We start from the raw sequence: 15,100 nt of genomic DNA, 5'->3' as shown, positions 1-15,100 counted from the left end.
GCACACATGAAGGTATTGTGTAACTACATGGTGTTATTGATGATGATGGTGATGTCGATGATGCCATATTATTAATATTTCCCACAGCCTCATTCCATGAATTAGGTGGACATTTTACACCAGGGCTGGGGAACAAATGGTATCCCAACTTGTCCTGTTTTAACCAGTCTAAAAGGTTGAAACACCTTTCGTAAGGTATTTCTTCTTTTGGCCCTGCTGCCTTTGGTCCCCCTCCTCTTCCTTCAGCCCCGTCCACTTTTGGAATGCCTCTTGCCTCCTCACACTGTCTCCAAAATTAACCTCAGGCTGACAGTGCCCCCGCCACCCCACCGCTGTCTCCGCATCTTCAGCACCCCCACACCTAATCCTGCCTTGAAGACCTCGGGGGAAGGAAGCAGTTTATTTACTGGTAAGCTGCCATTGTAGTGTAGAGAGACTTGCTTCAACCTTAAATCTACTCTTTATCATCGGAAAAGCAGTGCTGCATATTTGGAAGCATAAGGGGATCAGTTTGGAGAGAGGAGCATATTTCTGAGCAAGCTCAGCATTGTTCTGATTTTAGCAGAACTGAGGCCACTAGAACAAGGTGTTTGCCAGCTTTGATTCTGCCGCTGAGTTGAGACCCAGGCCCAAGTTTTCCCTGCCCCTGGCTGATCTCTGGAGATTGTGCTCGCCTCAGGCCACAGTTTGGTGTATGCCCCTGACTGCTTTCATGGGATGTACTCGGCAGCAGGCTACTGAACTGCATAACCTTGTCCTTTCCTTGCAGAATCGGAGCAGACAGAGGAGGAGCTCCAGGAGGAGATTGCCAAGGTGAGCAAGAAAAGCATTGGAGGAGAAGGTTGCTTAGACCAGGTTGCTCGGACCACCCACCTCCTCCCTGCCCCCAGTGTTCAGAAATCTGCTGTTAAAGCTCAGCGGTAGCAGCAAACCGCTCTCTTCATTAACTCTGCAGAAATCCCAATCAGGCGTCTCGGGGATTAACATTATCAGTTTGTTAAGGGTGTGCTTAATCCTTTTGCTTGCTTGTAAGCAGCCCTATGTGATTTAGCCAAATCAGGCTCTCCTGTGAGGGGGAGCTGCTGGGCTCAGCTGGGGGAGTGGATCCGCGAGGGCCAAGTGGGCACCGCGCACGTGCTTCCCTCGCACTGAGCTGCTGCTGCCAGGAGCCGGCATGTCTCTTCTCCCCTGGCAGCGAGTCAGGTCAGTGTTTGACAAATGCTTTGGGGCATGGTTTTCTCTGGGCCAGAGCCAGCCCGACTAGCTCCGGGTGTGAGGACCCTTAGCCAAGGTGACCTCCTCTAGTGAGGGTCTTTGACCTGGAGGTAGCAGCAGAGAGCCACAGAAAGCTCTGGGCGGGGCTACCTGCAGGACCAAGCAGCTGAACCTGGTTGCCAGTTCTCTTTTCCCACAGTGTCCCGGAACATTTGGGGGACTGGATTGAAAGGGTCTCCTGAACACATCCAGACAGCACTGCTCAGAGCACTAGGCTGGACAGTTCTTTTCTCTGAAGGGAGAGCCCAGGGCAGCTGCCCAAGGGTGCTCAATATTGCCACCAGCTTGGCTGGCACTGCTTTCACCAATCCAGGAGGCCAGGCACAGAGGGAGGGCCCACAGGACTGTGTTTGCTTGGCACACTCGCATGCTCTTCATCAGAATGCCTGTTGGGCTGGGGCAAGCTGTTTGGCTAAATGCTTCCTGGCTTTGCACAGTCAGTGGCTCCTTAGTTCATTCAGCCCAGGTCTGAGAGCTTTGACTGCAGGTGGGTGTCCAGGCCTCAGATCTGCTGCCCCAGGACATTTTCAGGATGAACTGGGACCTTGAAAAGCAAGGGCCTGTGCCTTTGAGCTCCTTCCTCTCTTCCTGCACAGCAGTTTCATGTACATATGGGAAGCTCAGAGCAGCTACAGCAAATCCCTTCTCAAACGTTGCATGTTTGGGAGATTAAGTGATAAACTCGCTTCCCAAGGGGCCAGTGTTCTCCCGCCATCTGCCTGTCCCTAAAAAGCACTTGCATTGCCATCATCTGAGCTGAGGGGAAGGCCAGCAACCAGAAGTCCTGCTTGTCTGATGAGGATGAGACAGGAGGGCAGCCTTCCTCCTGAAGTTTCAAACTGTCCAACCCTCCAGACCGTTGGCCTGGCTGGCTGGCGTTCTGGGAGTTGAAGTCTCAATCATCTCAAGCTTGAGGGAAGGTAGCAGTGGGGCTTATGGGAGGGAAGGAGACTTTTCTGACCATCTAAGCTGCAGTTGGGAATCTTGGGGCCAGTCCAAGAGGCCAGGACGCTCCTGGACATTCCCACTATCTGTGAGCTGGGAGACGGCGTGTGCATCCACATGCATTTTAGAAGGATGCTGTATTCCAACACTGAGCCAAACTGCTTGGCCATCTCGAGCAGTGCTGTCTGCTTTGGCTTGCATTCCAGGGTTTTGCAGGGGCGTTGTATCCTCTACTGCCTGACCTTTCATCCAGGATGTGCTCATGCCCTTTCTTTGGATTTGGCCCCCTCTCCTATCCTGTCATTTATCGGGGCATAGTCAAATGTTTCCTCTGTTCCCACTATAGGCCTGGAACTACAAACAGCAGCAGTAGCTTGACTGCTGAGTTCTGCTGAATGAAAGAACACCCTGCCCATAGGCTATTTTTCTGTTGAAGACCAGGACCTGACCTTTACCACGACATGCTGGTTTTCAATGCATGGGGTTGTTGTTAGTCGCGAAGTCGTGTCCGACCCAGCGTGACCCCATGGACAACACTCCTCCAGGCCTTCCTGTTCTCCACCATCCCCCGGAGTCCACTTAAGCTCACGCCGACTGCTTCAGTGACTCCATCTAACCACCTCATTCTCTGCCATCCCCTTCTTCTTTCGCCATCTATTGTTCCCAGCATTAGGCTGTTCTCCAGGGAGTCCTTCCTTCTCATTAGGTGGCCAAAGTATTTGAGTTTCATCTTCAGGATCTGGCCTTCTAAAGAGCAGTCAGGGTTGATCTCCTCTAGGACTGACTGGTTTGGAATGGCTTTTCTTTTTCTTTGGGATGGCTTTAATTGCTGCCTCTTGTACAGTGTTGTGAACCTCCGTCCATAGTTCTTCAGGCACTCTGTCTATCAGATCTAATTCCTTAAATCTATTTGTCACCTCTATTGTATATTCATCATGGATATGATTTAGGTCATACCTGAGTGGCCTAGTGCTTTTCCCTACTTTCTTCAGTTTAAGCCTAACTTTTGCAATGAGAAGCTCATGATCTGAGCCACAGTCAGCTCCTGGTCTAGTTTTTACTGACTGTATAGAGCTTCTCCATCTTTGGCTTCAGAGCACATAGTCAATCTGATTTCTGTGTTGACCGTCTGGTGATGTCCATGTGTAGAGTTGTCTCTTGGGTTGTTGGAAAAGAGTGTGTGCTATGACCATCATATTCTCTTGACAAAATTCTACTATTTTGTACCATTTTGCTTCATTTTGTACTCCAAGGCCAAACTTGCCTGTTATTCCGGTTATCTTTTGGCTTCCTACTTTAGCATTCCAGTTCCCCATGATGATAAGGACATCATTTTATGGTGTTAATTCTAGAAGGTGTTGTAGGCCTTCATAGAACCAGTCAACTTCAGCCTCTTCAGCACCAGTGGTTGGGGCATAGATTTGGACTATTGTGATGTTGAATGGTTTGCCTTGGATTCAAACTGAGATCGTTCTGTCATTTTGGAGATTGTATCCTGGTACTGCTTTTCCTACTCTTTTATTGACTGTGAAGGCTACTCCATTTCTTCTGAGGGATTCTTGCCCGCAGTAGTATACCTGATGGTCATCTGAATTAAATTCACCCATTCCTGTCCATTTTAGTTCACTGATTCCCAAGATGTCGATGTTCAGTCTTGTCATCTCTTGTTTGACCACATCCAGCTTGCCTTGATTCATGGATCTTACATTCCAGGTTCCTATGGAGTACAGATCTTTGCAGCATCGGACTCTCCTTTCACCACCAGATACATCTGCAACTGAGTGTCCTTTCGGCTTTGACCCAGTTGCTTCATTCTTTCTGGCGCTACTAGTACTAGCCCTCTGCTCTTCCCCAGTAGCATATTGGACACCTTCCGACCTGAGGGGCTCATCTTCCAGCGTCATATCTGTTTGCCTTTTGGTACTGTCCATGGGGTTTTCATGGCAAAGATACTGGAGTGGGTTGCCATTTCCTCCTGCAGTGTATCACATTTTGTCAGAGCTCTCTTCTATTGGGTGACCCTGCACGGCATAGCTCATAGCTTCATTGAGCTATGCAAGCCCCTTCGCCACGACAAGGCAGTGATCCATGAGCATGGGGAGTTTTATTTAAATCTCCACTTACGACACCACCACTGCATGTGGTCAGGAGCAGTACAATGCTGGAAAAGTTTTACCACTTCATTTCCCTGCTCATCAATATGTGGGGTGCACCACTTGTGGCCCTCCCAGTGGTTTGGCCTATAAATCCCATCATTCAGCATCACTAGTTGGCACAAGTTGCCTAAGCCCAATCCGCAACCTACAGGCCTTAATGGAGCATGAGAGTGTGACAGGACTCCTGGCAGCAATCTTTGTCGGCTCGGTGTGTGGCACCTCTGCTTGGAATGCAGGAGGTCCCCTTTGCAGTCCCCAGCATCTCCAGGCCACTGAGAACAACTCCTGGGATCCTGGAGAGCCACTGCCAGTCAGTTCCTGCAATACTGGGGTTGATGGGCTACGGTTCTGAGCCAGCGTGAGGCAGTTTCCTGTGCTCCATGATGGTTGCGCAGCCCAAGAAGAGCTGGCTCCTGCCACCCTTTTGTCTCCCGCCGCCCGCAGCCTGGAAGAGCAAGGGAGAGAGCTTTGCAGCAGCAGGTTCCCCATGTGCCTGAGGACCTTGTACCCCTTTGTTCCCCACAGGCCAACGTGGTGTGCATGGTGTACGATGTCACAGATGAGACCTCCATTGATAAGGTAAAGCCTCTCGTGGCCGTTCTGTGTTCTACCCCTCTTCTCCCCCACTCCCAGGCAGGTTGGCCTTGCCGCTGAGTGGTGGCCTGACCCTCTCCTGCTGGTGACTGTCCTGGAGGGGTGTGGGCAAAATACTGCGGCTTGCACACTTGTCCTGGCTCTCTTCTGGTGCTCTTCAGGCACCATGTTTCGGGTCACTCTCCTGTTTTCTGGCATCTGTGGATGGATCATGCATTATCTGGGGGCAAGGGAGACTGGCACTTACTTTGCTCGTGCAGGGGTGGACTGCGTGACATTTGGGTGCCTTCCAGCCTGCTGATTCTCCAGGGGCCTGCCCTGCACAGGCTTTCAGGTCATTTAGCCGAGCCTTCTCCATCCCACTTAATTGTCTCTTCTTTTGCTTGGCTGTTCAGATTCGGACCAAATGGATTCCAATGGTGAATGGTGGAGCGGAAAAGTGTTCCAGGTACCCTAACATCCGGCAGTGCAGGGAGCTGTGTTTTTCCTCTCCCTCTGGATTCCCATACCTCTCTACTTGGTAGGGGATTTATTGCCCTGTGCTAAACAGTGTAGAATTCCATGCTAGAAGTAGGCAAAGCTGCAGTATCTGCAGAGACGGCAGATGTGACGATGAGCCGTTTACTGGATGGTGCCCTTCAGTAAAGGATTCACCACAACAAGTGCTTCCTCGTGGACGTGAAGCTTCCTGGTTTTGCTGCACCATTGGATCTGTCAGGCCCAGTATTCTTCTCTCTCGCCTCCCCTACATGGTGCCTGCCAGATGTGGTGGACTGCAATTTTGGAAGTTTCTCCCCAAGCAGATTCACCTGGCGCCTTCCTTACTTTCTTTCCAGCACCAGGCAAAGACCTTCCTTTAAAAAAAGTAATAACTAATTGCCATAAGACCTTGATTTTGCATTTTTTGCTGTATTTTATTGTTGTTTCAATGTTATGGTTTTTAGTATGTTTTTATTGTGTTTTTTCCTGTGGTTGTGAGCTGCTCAGAGGTGCTATGGCACAACTAGGCGGCATACAAATGTTTTAAATAAATAAATAATCCCTGTCATCCTTAACCAGCATCATCCACACTGAAGGAGGATGATGGGAGTTGTAGTCCAATGCATCAGGCAGGCGTCCACTTGGGGAAGACTTCTCTGCTGTGACACTCAGTGGTTCTCCAAGGCCTGAAAAAGCAGTACCTGCCTTTTAGTTGTACACATTGGTTCAAGAAGCATAAATAGGTCAGTTTGCCTTAACATGGAAGCTGGCCAAAGTTTCCCTCACCCCTTATTCTGTCCGCATCGTCTCCAGTTAAAGCATTTCATAAAGCAGTCAGAGCTAGGTGCCTGGGTGAAGAAGGCTTGACTGACCAGCTCTTGCCCTGATATGCTCACATTCTGCCTAGAGAGTTTACTGGAGGAATGGCCCGCCACATTCGAAGGGGAACTAACACTCAAACCAGGAACAATTTGACCACTTCATTAGTCAGTGGAACCAAGCTTAAATGACACAGAGCACATTTTCTTTAAAAAAACAAAACAAAACAAAAAACCTACGTACATATTGACATCTCTCAGCCCATCCCTTTCCTGGTTAGAGAATTTTGGTTGCCTTGGCCCAGACTGGCCAGAATTAGGGCCTGCCAGCCAAAGTCACGGTGCCTTTTTACCTTTTCAAAGCTCTCCCTCATTCCTAGGATCCCCATCATCCTCGTGGGAAACAAGTCGGACCTGCAGAATGGAAGCTCCATGGAGACCATCTTGCCCATCATGAACCAGTTCTCAGAGATTGAGACCTGTGTGGAGGTGGGAAGCTTGTTGGGAGTGGACTGGGGGGAGCGGGGTAGAGAGAGTTCTGTAATCCATGGCCCAGTGTCCTACAGACTGGTTGGATTGCATTTCTCATCATCCGTAGCCAGCTGTGACAGAGGGAAAGCAGGATCCTAGTGGTCCTTCTCTGCTGACACTAGCTCAGAATTCTCTTCCGAGATGGGTTAAACAGAAGGTTTCCCCTTCTAGGATTATGCCTAGCCTGTCGCCTGTGAGCCTTTTTTGGCAGATCATTGCAAAGGAGGTCTTGGACCATCTCCAGTGCTGTTTTTCTTGTTCAGTCGTTCCTAGTCTGCTCTCCCAAGTAAGCTTCTCTTTCTTCCTCCTCTCTTTGCCTGCACCAGTGTTCTGCAAAGAACTTGAAGAATATCTCTGAGCTCTTCTACTATGCCCAGAAGGCAGTCCTGCACCCAACAGCTCCTCTGTATGACCCAGAGGAGAAACAGGTAGGATTCTGTATTCCACAGCTGCAATTAGATATTCTGTCTGCAGTTAGGTCTTCTCTGCCCCAGATTCTGGATCTAAACTGGAAGAAGAGGCAGGATTGGAAAGCTTAACTGAATTACCAAGGCCAACAAACTGCAAGATATGCCAGGCGGCTGATGAGAACCAGTCTGCCCCTGTTTTGGGAGGGAGACACTGTGGAACAGGAAGGGTCTCAGAGTGGGAGGGGGGATGGCTTTATCAGCCCAGGGGTTCAATGTCAAGTCAAGTGAACAGATCAGTTAAGTAGCACCAGGTGTTCCCACCATCTGACCCAGCAGCCTGAACCTTTCTGCGAGTGGAGCCAGCTCTGTGAGGAAGGCAGTGGGGGGATTCAGTTTGGAGTCAGCTCCTGATATGGGGAAGACACGGTGTGGGGAGGGCTGTTGCACTGGTACCCTGCTTGCAGGTTTCCCACAGGCCACCGGTTGGCTGTTCTGTGAGCAGGAAACTGGGCCTGATGGACCCTTGACCTGATCCAGCCGGGCACTTCTTATGTTCTTAGAGCTCTTCCTGCTGGTAGCTAAGGTTTAGGAGAGGCATTTCAAGCCATTAAAGCAGAGAAAACACTGCCCAAAAGCCAGGATCAGTGAGTGGGGTCAAGCAGTCAGGGCCATCTGCCCCCTGCCCCAAGAAGACAGGATTGGCTGCTAAGCCTGCGCTTTCCTGCTGTGTCCTAAACAATCTAGGCAGGGGCTTTGATGTCCCATCTGCCTGTGTTGGGTGATTCTGGGAAACTGCGTCAGATTCCTTGCTTTGGATTGCTGCACACTGCCCAGAGAACTTCAGCTGTGGGGCAGTGTAGAAATGACAACAGTGGTGATAAAAAATAATAATAATATAAATCCTGCCTTTCGTCTGCCTTTGCACCCCGCAGCTGAGACCAGCGTGCACGCGAGCACTCACTCGGATTTTTAATATGTCTGACCAGGATAACAACCAGATTCTGAGTGATGAGGAGCTCAACTATTTCCAGGTATGTTCCCATGTGGCATGCTTTGGGGGTGGGCAAGACCCGCTGGGAAGGTGTGCCGTAGCCTCAGGCTCTGCCCCTTTAATTCCGAAGCTGGTGGCCTGGCCAGTTTTTTTAGAATGGGTGTTCCTAGTCCTTGTGGTTGCAGTGACGCTAGCGAGCACGCATGTGTCGCCGCTTAGGGACTCAGAAACCAGAATGCTTTGGGGCGAGGTGGTTGGGCACCGTTGTAACTCTCTTCATGGAGGCACCTTTTGTCCTACCCTTGGTCTTCCCACTATCTCCTCTCCTGTGCCCCAGTCCAGGAGGTAGACCGTGGGTCCTCAAACTGTGGCTCATGGGACGGATCTGCCCTGCTGTGGCCGTCCAGCCATCCATCCGGCCCACGCTGCTGTTCGCTGCCCGTGTGTGCGCTTGCTGCGCAGGCGGGCGGGGAGGTGGTGGCTTGCTCGCTCAGATATGGGTTTGGACTCACTGGGAGATCTCCGAGCGAGCGAGCCACTGCCGCACGTGCCTGATGCTGCGCACACGCCCAAAGGCACCTCACTGGCCCGCGCCCCCAGGCGCCCCCACCTCACCGGCCCGTGACAGTCATCACAGCCTTTCAGCTGGCCCTCTGTTCAAAAAGTTTGAGGACCCCTGATGTAGACTCTTAGATTAAAAGGACACCATGCAACAAGAACTTCCCCTCAATGACCATTTTAATTTATTCAGCATTTTTCTCACTTCTTTCACAACTGAGGTGGTTTATCAGTCACTGAGCTACCATGATAATAAACTGCACTTCAAACGGACTGTTGTCCAACAGTCTCTGCGGAATCACAAGCTTTGTGGGGTGAACCATCCGAGCTTATGACATAAGCATCTTCATTTAAAGTGTCATTCCCAGGAATGAAAAAGAAGCAAATGTGCTTCTCTTCAGAGATGAACATCTCACCTGTAATGCTGGAAATAGACATTAAGGGATCATACCATTATTTATTTATTTATAAAATTTGTATGCCGTCCAATTACTTATGTCTCTGGATGGCTTACAGCATAAATAAATTGACAACCCACTCTGGCTGCAAGTTAATAAAATACAATAATAAAATTCAATAGTAAAACATATTAAAATATTGATTAAATAAATCTTAGAGGTCTTAGAGCCATTAGAGCTGCTGCCTCTTGGTCAAGTCTGTTTATAAGGTCTTTGTTCTGATCCACCAAAGTTGTAAACTAATTGGCAGCTGGAGGCCTTCGTGACAGTGGAAATTTCCTCAGCAACTTCGCTGTATAAATCTTCTGCCTATTTTAACTAAATACATTGCTGCGTCTGATGGGTAAAATGACATTTTTCATTCCCATTTTATGCTGCCAATGGAACTGCAAGGTTTTTGTGTGTGCTCAGCTGTTTCTCTAAATCTTAAATAAATCTTGACCCTCCAGGCTGTTTCTCTGGGCAAGGATGGATTTGGCCTGCTTTTCATGTCATCTGTTCTTGCCTCTGTGATTCACAGGGGAGACCTGCCCTGCCAGGCTACCAAGCATACTCATGGGCTTGTAACAAATTCTGTTTCATTTTTGCTGTCTTTTAAAGGTTTCAAAAGCTTAATGAAATGAGCAGTCTGGAAAAAAGAAAAAAAATCTGTTCTGCATTGGAGGGTCATGTTTAAAACAATAGTATATTTGTCAGTTTGAGGAAATAAACTTCAGGCTACATGTGGCATTGGATACTCCTCAGCACAGTGTGTTTGGCACTTGTGAGATCCAGCTTCTAGTCTGCTCTGGGCCATGAAGCTTATTGGGTGACTCTGGACTCTTTTCTGTCTCTCGGCCCAATGTACGTCACAGGACTGTGAAGGTAAAATGAAGAGCAGGAGGAACTGATCCTGCATAGGCACAAACAGCACCCTGCTTGCCCGTCGGCTTAAGGCAGGGTACGACAGCATCCCAGTAGCTGCTGACCTACCCCTTGCTTCACGCCCTGGCATGAGTCTCTTGTTCCTTCCGAGTGGGGCAGCCTTCTTTGGGGTTGTTTCCTCTGTCTGACCCCCCTCCCCCTCTTGTATGACAGAAGTCCTGCTTTGGAAACCCTCTGGCTCCTCAGGCTCTGGAGGACGTGAAAATGGTGGTCTGGAAGAACACAACTGATGGCGTCCAGGACAATGGCCTGACCCTCAATGGTGAGAGAGCTCTGGGGTGGTCTCAGAATCCTCCTTGGCAGATGGACCAGCTGTGCAGCAACCCTGGGCCATGCTCTGAAGCTGTGGCTGCTCGGCTGGCCTGCCATGTGGACCGTGGCCCGAAGGGTGAAAGAGGCATTCCTGTGGAACAGGCAGCATGCTGCATGGGGCAAAGTTTTCCCAGGGGAAGCCCTTTCTGTGGAGGAAAGGTTCTTCAAGGAGAATAATTTGGCGAAGAATTGAGTGGGTGCACTGGCAGAGCAAAGGCAGCAGGGGGGCAGTAGTGCTATGCCTAGGAATGCACCGGAGAAATGGAGAGCAGGGAGCCGGTCTTGAGTAAGTGATTTGCAGCTGAGGCTGGGATGAAGCGGCTGTGGCCATCCAAAGTCTTCCAGGCATGGCGCCTCCTGGCCGGGAACTCAGGCTGCAGAACTGCCCGTTACAGCCTGCTGGTGCTGAGTGAAGCCCTGCCCCTGAAGGCAGGGGCTGGATGCTGACCCAGGAGAAGCACTTGGGAAGAGGGAGGCGCGTCGTCCTGGCGCACTTCACAGCAGTCAGACACAAGCGCACACCTTCCTTTTTGCATGAACAGTGGAGAAGTGCAGTGGCGCTTCCCGGGGCAACCCAAGCCCGAATCCTTCGAGGGCGAGCACAACCGGCAGGCCTTTGCTGTGGCTGCCCGGCAGGCAGGCCGGCGCATATTCCGTTTTGGGCGGTTCTGCTGCACTGGCCCACTCCTGGGCCGAGTGCCCGGTTCTGAGCCTCTTCCTCGTCTTTCAGGCTTTCTTTTCCTCAATACGCTCTTCATCCAGAGAGGGCGCCACGAGACCACGTGGACCATCCTGCGTCGCTTTGGCTATGACGATGCGCTGGAGCTGACGGACGACTATCTGTGCCCACTGTATGCTGCCCTCTTGAATTTTATGAGTTGGGGGCAGGAAGTGGAGGTGCTTGATTCTGTGGGACAATGGGAAGGCACGCTTTTGAACACGAATAGACTGTTCCCGGGAGCCTTTCTTGTCTGTTTAGTCTGTGGGAGTGGAGGAGTTGAGTGTCCCTTCATTCTTTTTCAGTTGCCATTTACTTAGAGCAATCTGGGTCTCTCCAAATATGCTGGACTACAGCCCCCATCATCCCCAGGCAGCACACCATGGGCTGTGCTGGCCGGAGATAATAGAATTGTAATTCAACACACCTCTTTGAGAAGGCTGTCGTGTCTTATCATGGTGTGCTCCCAAGTTTCTGCAGGAATGTTTGCTCCCGATGGTCCCTTTCCACGGGTAGATTCACGGTGTGTGTTGCTCAGAGCAGCTCTTTCCGCCCACTCCCGTGGAAAAGGTTTGAAATCTCCACAAGGAAGTGCGCAGGCGTTGCAGCCGCTCTGGAGAATCGGCCTCCACCCAGGCTGCTTTCCTGTCTTTCAGGATCCGGGTGCCCCTGGGCTGCTCCACAGAGCTCAACCACTTCGGCTGCCAGTTCTTGCAGAGGATGTTTGAGAAGCACGACAAGGTGAGCCTGTGAAACTGCCCCCCAGGGGCTGCCTCAGCTCTGCGCACTGTAAGCTGCTTGTGGCGCCCCCAGCAGGGCAGGCTGCTGGCGCCCCGTGCCCTTGGTGCGCGGGCAAGGCCTCCGCCGGCCAGTACAGAGCTGGGTGAGACAGGCCTGGGGCCCATGTGGTGCCTTTCCCAGTGGTGAGCAACGAGGGGCCTTCGACAATCCCACTAGCGGGGCCTGGGAACAGGAGCGCCTCTGGGGCTCCGTTTCCAAGTCACGGGAAGTTATTGTTCCAGTCTGCCCCGCACTGCTCAGATCGCTCCTCAAATACAAGTCTGGTCCTGGATGCCACACTTTAAGAAGGATTCGGAGCAATTGGAGCAAGTTCAGAAAAGGGGAACAAAGATGTTCAGGGGAGCTAGAAATTAAGTCCCGTGAAGAAGGAGAGAAGAAACTGCATATATTAAACCTTGAGAAAAGAAGACAGAGGGAGGATGGGATGGGACAGGGCTTTTCCCAGGGCTGCCCCGCAGAAGAGGACCGCAGGCTGTTTTCCATCATTCAGGGCTGCAAGGCACAAAGTACTGGCCTTGCATTACAGGAAGGTAGATTGTGGCTGAGGGGCTTCCAGGCTGTTGCAGTTGCTGGCGAGCTATTTGCTGAGGCCAGGACAAAAGTAGCGGGTTCTTCAAACAGCACTGGCAGCCCGGCTGATCTTCCCTGTATAGATGGAGATGCCACGGTCTGCCAGCCTGTGGTTCTTTGGCCAGGGGCCAGAGCCTGACGGTCACCATCCCCCCTCCCAGGTCCACCTTGGTGGACGGGGAGGCAGCCTCCTGTCGCTGCTGCCGCTGTCCCTCCTCCCCTGGCTGGTGGCTAGGCCCGCCTTAGCACCGCTGCTTCTGGAAGGGAAGAGGCGCATCCTCCCCGGGGCCATTGCCCACTGCAGCGCAGCTCCCCCGCTCTCCCTTTCCTCCGTGATCACAGTGCAGCTGACAGTCCAGTGGCCTCCTTTCTGGCGGGAGAGGAGAGGGCACAGGCTGGTATCTGGGGTGAGGTTATCCCTGCCACACTCACACGCCACGGACCGGGTCCGCTCTTTGGCTCTAGGCAGCTGTCCATGAAAGCAGACGCTCTCCTCGCGTGAGGGAGGGGAGGAAGCAGCCTGGACCGGGACGCTGTTCCAGTGCCTGGGCCCTGCAGATGCCCCCTTGTTGGGTCTTCCTGTGAGGGGGGGCAGCGCAGCCTTGTGCCTTGCGGTGCCTCTGGAGTGTGGCCACTCGGGTGCCTGTGTCTTCCCTTGCTGACTGCAGGATCGTGACGGAGCCCTCTCCCCCACTGAACTCCAGAGCTTCTTCAGTGTGTTCCCCTATGTGCCCTGGGGACCTGAGCTCTACAACACGGTATGCACCACTGATAAAGGCCTGCTTTCCCTGCATGGATTCCTCTGCCAGTGGATGTAAGCGCACGCCCCTCTTTGCCTTCCCCCGTCTTTAAACCCATTCAGCTTACTCTGCCCACTCCCCCTGTGATCCTTGTAACACGCGGCCTTCTCTGCGCTTGGCTTTCCCTAGGCTGGAGGCCTACCTGGATGTCCATCGCTGCCTGGAGCACTTGGGCTACCTGGGCTATCCCATCTTCTCTGACCAGGACTCTCAGATTCATGCTGTCACAGGTGCATCATCCCTCAGGCTGTCCCCTTAGAATCACCTTGCCAGTCCTGCTGCTGTGCTCAGCTGTGAAGAGGTGATGGGCGGCAACTTTCGCACTCGGCGCGGAACGGGCCTGGGGGGATTACGGGGATCCGTCCCCTGCCTTGGGCTCCAGGAATTGCAAATCGAGCAGTGCCTGCCTCTTTCCCAGCAAACAGAGATCATACTGTTTGCCACAGCAGGAAGGAAAAGGATTCGCCCTAAGCAGCATTTCTCCACCTTCTCCTCACCCCACCCACTATTTCTTTCTGCTCCAGTTACACGGGAAAAAAGGATTGACCTGGAAAAGGGCCAGACTCATCGCAATGTTTTCCTGTGCAAAGTGGTTGGATCCCAGCAGGCTGGCAAGACCGCTTTCCTGCAAGCCTTTCTCGGGAAGAACTTGGCTGTGAGTCTCCAGGGTTCCATCTGTGGCCTCAGTCAGTTGGGGTGGGAAACCATTCTTTGTTCTTGTCCCTCATATTAAGATAGTTGTGAGTAGGGGGAGGGGGAATTGTGCAAAACCGTGGACAGGATCTCTGAATGCGAGACACTGAACTCTGAGAATTCCCGGCGTTCACTTTTTCTTTCATAGCGGGCCTTTGCTTCTGCGGAGTCTGTGCAACGCCAGAGCAGACCATCCCCAGCCGGGGCTGGATGGGTTGGCCGTGCTGGCGAAGTCGGATGGCAGTTGTAGTCCAACGCTTCCAGAGGGCATCCATGTGGGGAGGGCAGTCCTGAGATGCTGGGCCCCAGGCCGGGGCCACCACGACGAGCGCTTCTGCCGCAGACTTAGCGATGCCTTGGGCAGTCGCTTCCTTCCAACTTCAGAGCCTCCTGATGCTCCTTCCCCAATCCATCTTGCAAAGGAAGAGCCAGATTAAGACACAGAGTACCATAAAAGTGGGCCTGTGTTCTGCCTTGGGTAGAATCAGCAGCAGGCCATGACCCAATTCTTGGAACATGGTAGTAATTTTAATGGGCTTATTTGTAAGGCTGGCTTAGAAGCCCTCATGCCGGTAAAATTTGAATCCTGGTTCCCTGGCTCACAGCGCTCGCACTCTCTGTCTCTCTGTCTCTTTGTCTCTCTCTCTCTCTCTCCCCCCCCCCCCCCCACCACCACCACCACCACACTGCTGCATTAGATCTGGAAACATACAGAGGGCTGTCAATGTTAGGAATGTGCCTAAAAATAAAACTCAGATGTGTTGCAGTCCCCTCAGTTCTGTCTCAAACTTTGTATGTTTTTTGAAAGTACACATTTTTCATGCACATTTTCCAAGTGTATACATCTTGTCACATGCTCATTTATTTCACAAATCATACTAAAAGCTTGAAAAAGTACAGGCATGAAATGTGGATGGTTTCTGAGTTAGTGTTTGGTCTGGGAGGGATGGACTGTGAAAATCTTAATCAAAAATGAACTGGAATGACTTTTGCATGGATCTTGCGCCTGGCAAACCACAGGAGCCCAGGGACGTTCCTGCAGTGTTCCCCTGAGGCCCATCACCCT

The 15,100-nt window shown here is 51.7% G+C and overlaps 1 protein-coding gene across 2 annotated transcripts in view; it reads left to right on the top strand.

The window, feature by feature from the left end:
• The window catches only part of RHOT2 (ras homolog family member T2), a 38,451-nt gene that overhangs the window by 13,876 nt on the left and 9,475 nt on the right, over window positions 1–15,100 (top strand). For both annotated transcript variants that reach the window (XM_044433618.1, XM_044433617.1), the window contains exons 4-15: window positions 770–813; window positions 4,902–4,955; window positions 5,366–5,418; window positions 6,649–6,757; window positions 7,126–7,227; window positions 8,142–8,240; window positions 10,294–10,402; window positions 11,183–11,303; window positions 11,827–11,911; window positions 13,210–13,355; window positions 13,471–13,571; window positions 13,866–13,996. In XM_044433618.1, coding sequence (XP_044289553.1) covers window positions 770–813; window positions 4,902–4,955; window positions 5,366–5,418; window positions 6,649–6,757; window positions 7,126–7,227; window positions 8,142–8,240; window positions 10,294–10,402; window positions 11,183–11,303; window positions 11,827–11,911; window positions 13,210–13,355; window positions 13,471–13,571; window positions 13,866–13,996 — 1,154 coding nt within the window. The remainder of the gene's footprint in view (window positions 1–769; window positions 814–4,901; window positions 4,956–5,365; window positions 5,419–6,648; window positions 6,758–7,125; window positions 7,228–8,141; window positions 8,241–10,293; window positions 10,403–11,182; window positions 11,304–11,826; window positions 11,912–13,209; window positions 13,356–13,470; window positions 13,572–13,865; window positions 13,997–15,100) is intronic.

The sequence above is a fragment of the Varanus komodoensis genome, unplaced genomic scaffold, assembly GCF_004798865.1.
Source record: "Varanus komodoensis strain SLA01 unplaced genomic scaffold, ASM479886v1 scaffold26, whole genome shotgun sequence".
In the NCBI taxonomy this organism is placed as follows: domain Eukaryota; kingdom Metazoa; phylum Chordata; class Lepidosauria; order Squamata; family Varanidae; genus Varanus; species Varanus komodoensis.
The sequence above is the reverse complement of the archived record's forward strand: the minus strand, read 5'-3'. Positions and strand labels throughout refer to the sequence as shown.